At 38.3% G+C, this 9,333-nt stretch overlaps 1 protein-coding gene across 1 annotated transcript; it reads right to left on the reverse strand.

Moving 5' to 3' along the window:
• Nucleotides 1-1,446: 1,446 nt before the first annotated feature.
• Nucleotides 1,447-7,739, reverse strand: LOC121653858 (glycine receptor subunit alpha-4-like). The gene is made up of 8 exons (XM_042007585.1): nucleotides 7,680-7,739; nucleotides 5,318-5,541; nucleotides 4,075-4,157; nucleotides 3,843-3,980; nucleotides 3,532-3,746; nucleotides 2,726-2,884; nucleotides 2,279-2,356; nucleotides 1,447-2,191 (listed from the first exon to the last, which is right to left on the reverse strand). Exons 1-8 carry the CDS (start codon nucleotides 7,680-7,682, stop codon nucleotides 1,919-1,921), a joined length of 1,173 nt encoding a protein of 390 aa, XP_041863519.1. The 5' UTR covers nucleotides 7,683-7,739; the 3' UTR covers nucleotides 1,447-1,918.
• Between the last annotated feature and the right edge of the window lie 1,594 nt (nucleotides 7,740-9,333).

The raw sequence follows: 9,333 nt of genomic DNA on the forward strand, positions 1-9,333 counted from the left end.
CTGTAGGCAGGCCAGTCCAGCATCTGAACTGTTCTACTATGAAGCCACAGTAACAGATGTTGTAATAAAAGCAGTATGTGGTTTAGCATGGTCTTGCTGAAATATGTAAGGTCTTCCCTGAAAAAGATGCTGCCTGGATGGGAACCTTTCAGCATTCATAGTATCTTTCAATGTGTGTGCGTTGCCAGTTCCATGGCTACAAATACCACCATCAGAGATGCAGGATTTTAAAATGTGTGCTGAAGAGAAGACAAATGATCCCTCTCTTCTTTAGTCTGAGGGATGCAGTGTCTATTGTTTCCTAATTTAGATTTCTTTCACATTTTTTCTGACCACAAAACAGTTTTCCATTTTACCTCAGTGGAGCTTTGGATCACAGAAGACAATCAAACTTTATTTGTACAGTACCAATTAACAACAAAGTCATCTCAAAGTACTTTTACAGACATAATCAAATCAATTCAAATAATTTTGATAGAATTAAAACAAATCTAAATTAGTCCAATTTTTAATTCATAAAAATAATTGCCTAGCTAAGGAATGATAAAGCTTTTAACTTGTGTTAAAGATGGCATGGCAAACTGTGTTTACAGACCATGATTTCTGGAAGTGTCCCTGGACCCATTTTATTATTTCCATGACAGAATAAAGCCTGTTTTTTATGCTGCCTGAGGACCTGAAGATCATGAGCATCCAGTATTGATGTTCCTGTGTCTCCTGAGCACAGAGATTTCTCCAGATTGTTTGGATCTCTTGATAATTTCATGTACTGAAGATGATGGAATAGTCTGTCTTTACAATTTTACATTAAGGAACATTATTCCAAAATAACTCCTCAGTGTGTAGATTCGTACAGCTTCCCTGCAGATTGTTGAACCTTCTTCACTTCTGTGAGACTCTACCTCTTTAAGGTGCTCTTTCTTTATATCCATCCATGTTACTGATTTGTCACCAATTAGCCCAGTTAGTTGTAACATGTTTCTCCAGCTATTTTTGTAGTACCACTTACTTTTTTTGTTGTCCCTGTCCCAACCTTTTAAGACAAGTTGCTGCCATTAAATTCACGATGAATTCTAATAGTTTTTTTCTGAAAAATTATATTGCCTCACTTTCAACATTTGAAATTAAATTTGGTGCTCTATTGCTAATAAAATATTCATTTGTGAGATGTGCAAATAATCACATTTTGTTTTCATTTATATATTTTTTTCAGTTTTCCAACATTTTCAGTCGGGATTGTATTTTACAAACAAGAATATGTCAAGGAGAGATTCTTGTTCCTGTCTTTATTACAGATAGATTTCCTATTTCTTGGTTTCAGATGGATTTGAATCAATAAATGCTCCTAACTAGTTAGAAAATAAATCAGTAGATCCTAGTGTTATGCATTCTAAAATTAAAGTAAAGATGGCTTGTAAGGGACAATGAGAAATGCAGCACAGCTGCTGAATTTTGCTGAAATCCTGGTTTTACTGATATGTTTTGTCTCAGCAGGACCCCTTGAATATTTACCTCTGGACACTGTCAGCTATGAAAATTGTACGAACGAGTGCACAGTAAAAAGCACTGACCTTGTTTCCTACAGAGGTCTAAAATTTGGTGAAGCTACAGTCATTGCATGTACAGAAATGTTTCAATAAAAGTGAGATGATAGTTGCCGACTGTACACATACACTGAAAACTGATGTGTAATGTGGAGAGCATCAGTGCTAATAAAAAGTGCATTTCTTTGGAAGTAATAAAAATTTAAAGATGCTGACGGACTCTTCCTTGTCATGGAATTTCCCAGTGGCATCGGACATGCAGTCATAAAGCATCTTGTATGGCTTGGCTGAGGACTCTGAGTCTGTAAATGTTTCAGTGAAGAGAGCAGAACTGAAAGTATCTGGTGTGTTTATGGTCCTCAGTCTCTGTGTTCTCACAGTATGGCTTGAACATCCTCATGTCTGAGAACTTTGTAGGTGAGCCAGTAGAGTACATTAAACATGAGGAAGCTCATGGGGAAAACAGCTCGGGAAATGGTGTCAATCCTTTTTGCCCGTTCCACAAAGCGCCGACGGATTTCATAGAAACCTAAACCTGGAGGCAGATCAGCAAAGACGGGTGTTGCATCCATTTCTGGTGCACTTCCAGTTGATAGTGCAAGTCCAATACTCTGGAAGAGAAAACCCTGCTGTGCCAGCTCCTCTTCCTGTCAGACACAAACACAAGAATTACCTCTGATTTGGTCTGCTCAGGTACTTGCTGCTGTTTAACTGAATGAAGCAACAGTACTTACCCTGGCACAGGCACTGCACCGCTGGGTTACGGTCCCATGAGCAGCATTGTTTCCCTTCACCTTACTATCACTGCTCCCCTGCTGATGATGACAAGACAGAGCATGAATTTAATCAGTGAATTTTAATTGCATTAGATTATTCAACAAATAAAATTATGAAACATGTTTTTTGTACTGGTTATAAATATTTAAAGGTATTAATAAATCCAGCAGCTTCTGTTACACTACTCATTTTAAAACAGGATTTACATTTAAATATGGTTTTGGCCCATTTTGCCTCCCCTATATTCTCTTCATGGTATCCAGCGTGACTTGAATTAATTACAGGTCAGTGCTGTCAGCATTTCCCTGTAGGAGCGCGGCATGCAGCTGAACTGTTGCATGGCTGGCTGTAGTGAATAGCAGGTGACAGCTGCCCGAGGGGCTGAGTGGGTGGGTTGCACTCACAGCTCTTGGTCGCTGTTGCTCTTTGAGCTTCTTCCTCAGCCTGAAGAACTCCTTATGCTGGCGTGAAACAAAGTTAACAGCTGCATACTCCAGCAGTGCGGCAAACACGAAAAGAAGACACACCGCCATCCAGATGTCTATGGCTTTGACGTAGGACACCTGCCAAACCATGGGAAACAAATGAATCAATTAGCATTAAAGTTAACAATGTATTCAGGGCAGGAAAATGTGGTAGACTTCATCCAGCGACGAGGGCACGGGTAGTTCCCTGGGGCAAAGTTGCCATAACAACTTTATTTGTTCATGTTCAGTGCTTTGAGCGCTGAAAGGAAAAGCATATTTTTGCTTTTTGCAGCCTCCATTTTAATATACTTGATGTTACACACCAATTAGGTATATAATTATGATCATCTTCCTAATACTGAGGATGTCCTCAGTTCACTAAAAGAGTTGTGACCAGTCTGGAACTGGAACATTAACAATAGATCCTTTGGTCCTTGTGGATTGGGCTTGCTTCCACCACATGCCATTAAATTCCATCAAACTGGTATCTGGGAGTTGGGAGGTCAGATGAGCCTATTTGACTTTTTCCTGTTCTTTGAGCCCTTCTTAAGCAATTCAAACCTTCATTCATCTTTACTGATGTCAGATGGATGGATCATTCTGTAAAAGTACTTAATTGCATCATGACTATTGATGAATTAGATAAATGTGGAAGTCATTTTATGATGCACCCCTTTTAGGGCATCATAAAGTAAGTTAGTCTAATTTATATTGCATTCAGTAAAACAAATGACACATCTAACCTTTGGTAGGGAGGCCCTGGAGCCTGAGCTCTGTGTCGTCATGGTGAGGACGGTTGTGATTCCCAGCCCCACTCTGGCCGGCGCTGCATCCATATTGATCCAGAATGACACCCAGGACAGGATAACAGTGAGCAGGCTTGGTATGTACATCTGGATCAGGTAGTAGCCCATTTGACGCTCCAGGTAGAATTTGACCTCAATGCAAGTAAATTTACCTAACAGAAAGAGTTAGATGCACAAACTGAAAGTTTTGGGAGTTGATTGTAATTACAGAGATATTGGACAGCAGGTCCTCTGAATGAGTTACATACCTGTGTTGTAGTGTTTTGTGCAGTAACCAAGACCTTTCTCCTCTTTTAGCACAAACTGAGGGAGCATTAGGTCATCAGCCACCTGCACTGCTCCAACATCCAGCCACTCAAAAATAAGGTCATTCATGGTGTAGCCAACTAGGAGTCAGAGAGAGGGAGCACAGTTTGCAGCGAGTTTATGGCAAAGATTAATTATAATGTTTTATCAACCTGCTTTGAAAAATGAACTCACAGCTTTCAAGCTGCATCGTACACGTCTGGCTGTCCATGGGAAAGTTTTTCAGATCCATAGGGCAGGAGAGTGTAAGTGTCAGCCTGGAAAAGAGAAAACAATGTCATAATGGTGTTCGGATGATGTATAAAAAGGTGCTACATGCATGTCCAAATCCAACCGACTAAAAAGGTGAGTGGATACTCAGCCAACCACCACCTCTAAATCCTACAGCACTATTTTGCCTGGTGTCACTTTTTGCAGCCTATAAAGGTCACATGAAACAGCTCAAACCTCTCTGGCACCTGTCCTCCTCTTCATCTTTCTATTCCACTGCACCTTATGCAGGCTGCAGAGAGGACTGACAGGTGCTGACACACAACATGCCAGTCTTTATGTTAGGCTTGCTGTAAGATGGGCTGAAAACACCTTACTGTCGTAAAAAGAAGAAAGCTATTTATACATACACAGTATATATCAGAGGGTTTTCTTTTTTATAGTATATACTGCTCATTATTAAAAGGAAAAAACCTAATTATTTAATGTCTGTAATGACAGGGACCTAACTGATAATACACTGAGTTTGTGTTGCTGTTAGAGCTTTCTGGGTTGAGTCATGGAGTGTGTCACTGCTCATTTTAAGTAGAATCCCTCTCTTTACTCCAACGAGAACAAAGTGAAGCCTTTCACACTGGTGAGCAATATTGCAAAGAGGAGGAAAGATCCCAGTTTAATGTCATCCAAAGATACTGTGGCTATGTGAGTAAATAAGACCATGAATGCCATTATTTTTACTGTTTATTTTTCTTTATGATGATGTTTTTTATTAGCAGGTGGTTGGTTTATTCTCCAGGGTCGAAGGTTGTGTTTGAAGTTCAGTAACGGATTATTTCATTCATGTCTAAGAGAGGTGCTAATAGAGCTTTAGACGCTACTTCTCATTTTTTGTATTCTAATTATAACTTTACCATTACGCTACAATTCACCACTGCTTTAGTGGCACATTACTGACCTGATTTGTTGTAGCCTGCAGTAACAGTTTAACACAAACTTGTTCACAGTATGTGCTGGACAGTACAATTACAACTGAGCTGAACTGGAGTAAGAATAACATGTAGTGGACCACACAGTCTGCCTAAAGCTTTTGACTACAGCTCTTAGAGAGAGAAGTTCATATTTAAAAAAAGAAGAAGAAAAAAAAAAAGGCAAACATTTTTAATCTCCTGTAGAGGGTTATCCTGATAAATTATTATGTCAGGTTCACCTGATGCTGTAGAGGACGTTTCCATTCTGGAAGATCCGAAGCAGTTTGTTGTCTGTTGTAACCTCGTGAAAGTTTGCTCCCTTTTCGTTTGCAAAGAACAGGTCAGGTTTCCAAATGGAGTCCAACATGGAGGGGTCCAAGTCCAAAGAGTCGTCTGGATACTCTTTATATGCCAGCCGTGGGTCATTCCATTGCTGCCGTAGAAATACATTTAGCCGATAATCCTATGGTACAGACATATGGTGAGAAAATGCACTTAGAATAGAGCAGAAGTGTCATGACACAGTAGATCCAGGTAAGTATATAAATTGTGTTCATAAAAAATTTTATATTTTGCTGAAGTTTATCTTTCTACAGTAATTCAGTTGTAGAATTGAGAAGGACGGCTAACCTGAAGCATCTTCACACATCCATGTGAGTGAAAATCAGCAGCAACTTCAACAAACGGACCGAAGTGCTCATAACCTGAAACTCCACTCACAATTTTATCAATTAAATTTTGATGGCTTCTTCTTAGAGGTGTTTTAGAAATGCAAAAGTGCTCCTCAACAAATAAGGCCCTCACCATACACCTTCCACAGGGAACATAAATAAAGGATAGTTTCTTATTTAAGACAGGCTTGAGATGACAGATGGAAAAATGAAATTATGTAATCAACTGAAAAAATGGCATTTTAATCTGCTAATTAGTCATAATGTAATGGCAGAAGATGCTTTCGCAACATCAAACTTGGGATTTCCAAAGGGAGCCAGAAATACATGTCAAACAACTAAACTCTAAAGAGGCAGATGTGTCAGATTATTAGCGTGAACTAGTTGTGCTTAAACCTATGAGGCAACAAGTTAAACAAGCATAGACTTGAGTAAAAAGCTGGAAAACATTTGCATGGTTTACAAATTAAAGTGTATGAATATATACCTCCAGGTTTTCTTGATTTTCTCTTCTTCTTTTGATAAAATAAAATAAAAAAATAATAATGTGACGTGAATTTTAATCGCCATTGTACTCAGAGGAAACTTTAAACAGCAGTCAGTACTGTTTGTTCTCAGTGGGGTGTGGACTGCAATGAAACTGATAAGGTTATTACAAATGACAATAAATAAAATTATTCTTTACATGAAATAGATTATCACCGTCTGTACAGCAGATTTGTGTGTTTTATGGTAGTGTTAGTGAAGTTGGAGCAGATCACATAGTTTTATCTCAGTTTTGAATTATAAAATAATTGTTAGACTTCTGTTCTCATTTTATTTTTCTTCTTCATGTTTCCACTCTGTTACATTTTAGAGAAAAATATTGTATTTTCTCCTCACTTCAATAGTTACTGTAAAAAAAAACACTGTGGATAAAATAACAGGCCTTTTTTATTAACAGATGTTTTAAACCATAGTCACATTTTCCTAATTGTTTTAATTTAGTCAACATTTAGTAATTAAATGTTACACACTCACACACTCATACACAAAGAGATCTGACAGATATCAGAACTCTTTCCCCTCACATCAGATTTCTGGTTTATAAAATAGTTTGTTAAGCAGATTAAATCAACTCCACCAACAGGAACATGTTAATTATTAAGTTGGTTTTTCATGAAGGACATTAACCTTTAATGAAGTATTATTTCCTTTAAAGTATCAGTACTTTTCCCAAAGTAAAGAATCTGAATACTTCTTTCACTACTAACTGATTGCAACTCATTTATTTTGAGATGAGCTCCTCTATACTTTTGGTACTTTATATGCATTTTAATGCTAGCTCTGACATGCATTTACCCAGGCGTACTGACTGCAGGGTTTGCAGAGTGTCTTTGCTCTGCTTTGCTCAGCTCCGATTCAAGGGATGTGAGTAAAGGATGTGAATACATCTTTCCACCACTGCTGTAACATTGCTCCTATGTTTTGTGACAAGATTCAGTGGAGCAGTTACATTTGTACCAAAGGAGGGATTGTTATTATTTCGAGAGGCAAATATGAAATATAACAACCTGTAACTCGTATAAAAAACACACACTCTAATATTAAATAGTAATATGACATGAAACTGACTAAAGACATCAGTCTGCTACACACAGATGCCTTTAAAAGCCAAGCCATTTGCAGGCATCGCTGTTTGTCTCTCCTAAGTGATACTGAAAGATGAAAATAATCAGGACAGTAGTTGTGCGATGCTATTTATGCACAACAGTCACACTCTTGCAGGTGGTGCAAGTAGAAGTTACTGAATGTGAAAGATCATTAGGTCTAATTTATTAAAAGCCAATGTGGGAAGTGATACAAACACCAAGACAGGTACAGAAAAGAAGAACTAAAGTAATAATATATACGGCTATTATAGACATGCAATGATGCAGGAATGTCTCACCATAGTTGTTTCAGTGATGGATCCAAAGCTGTTGATGAAGATGTTGCAGGTGACATTGACAGGAGGACCTGACAGAAGCAGACTGTCATCAAACATCAGAGTAATACTAGTTTCTTAAACACCTCATGTGATGTTCGCTAAGTAGACTACACAAAGTGCCAAACTGAGTAGGGAGCAAAGCGTTCCTGTAAAGTAACATCTGCTTGTTTGCTTCATAATGAGCCATGTAACAGACACATTCAAAATAACCAGCATGAAATTGTGTTGTCATTTCCAGCACAATTCCATTAGCGTAGTCCATCTGTCGACCACTGAAACTTTAAATTATTCATTGAATCATTTCTAGAAGCAATAATTTATTGATTTTGCTTTAGTTACATTAGTGTATTTATAGATAATTGGTCAGGATTTACCCAGCATGCACTGACAAGAATGTGGAGCAAGTATGAAATAAATATGAAATGCGACCCCAGAGGCTGAGGGTGAAGTGTGTCAGAGAGAATCTACTGACTTCACTCACATGCAGAGATCAAGATGGGACTGAAATAGGCCTGTGGGGTAGCATGCAAGGGTGACTGCACATTTCTGTCAGAATACAATCTGATAAAGAAAATCAAAACCCTAGGCTGTGGGTCAACATAAAAAACAGCAACAACTCATGACAAAAAAGAAAAGGAAAAAATAACGTGTGTGTGTGTGTAAACATAATAGCCTGTAGCATCTCTCATTTCTAGCCCATCTGCGAGTGATTTGTGCTACTTGGCTGCTTGGATGCAAATCGAGCATCACACCGTCACACCTGTCCAGGGGGAGGAGTTCTTACAAGTGCACAGTGCCCACAGTGCGCTCACCTTTGAAATTTGGTCGGATGCGAGCATCGTAGCCAGATGTCCGTCCCATCAGCTTGTCCAGAAAGTCAGATGGAGATGGAGGCTTTGGTGCCCTGCTGGGGAACTTTATCTCCTTACAGAGCACAGACCTGCCAGGCGACGAGATGACCAACTGACTCTTCTTTTCCTCCTTGTTTTTCTTTCTTTCTTTTTAAATTTCTGTCACTTTTAAGGTCTAATACTTCCAGTTTAAATGAAAGGCGCAAGAGATAGAACTAGGGTTTTAGCTGCAACAATAACTTTAGTTGAGCATTTCATGCATTTTCTTAGTAAAAGTGTCCTGCTTATTCAGCTGTGCTCGATTTAAAGCACAGCTGAATAACAAACAAAATTTATAAGACTCATGAAATTGTAAAATTCTTGTCAAATGACTTGATTTTCTTTGTTTCTCTGCAGCAATCCTTCATTCTGCAGAATATTTTCACTTAACAGAACAGCTGTCTTTTAATTACAGATAAAATATTTAGCTTTCTTCTCACTTAAAGAAAACAAATGTTGACAAGCTTCTTTTGTCAAAAAAATTGCAAATTTCTTGTGTCATTTTGCACAGCCAAAATTGTCAAGTCATATACAGTATACGCACAAAGAAATATGCAGCTTAAATATTACACACTGGCTTTACTGTGAAAACATTTTGTTTTTCTTACCTGCCTTGTAGAAAAAATATAAATGAAGCCCACAGCCCAAGTAAGTGGTGCAGCATCATTCTCAGCTGGTAGATAAAGCAGAAAATGAGAGAAGAACTGAAATGTGAAGCAAAGAAA

Source organism: Melanotaenia boesemani, chromosome 15 (assembly GCF_017639745.1).
Source record: "Melanotaenia boesemani isolate fMelBoe1 chromosome 15, fMelBoe1.pri, whole genome shotgun sequence".
NCBI lineage: Eukaryota > Metazoa > Chordata > Actinopteri > Atheriniformes > Melanotaeniidae > Melanotaenia > Melanotaenia boesemani.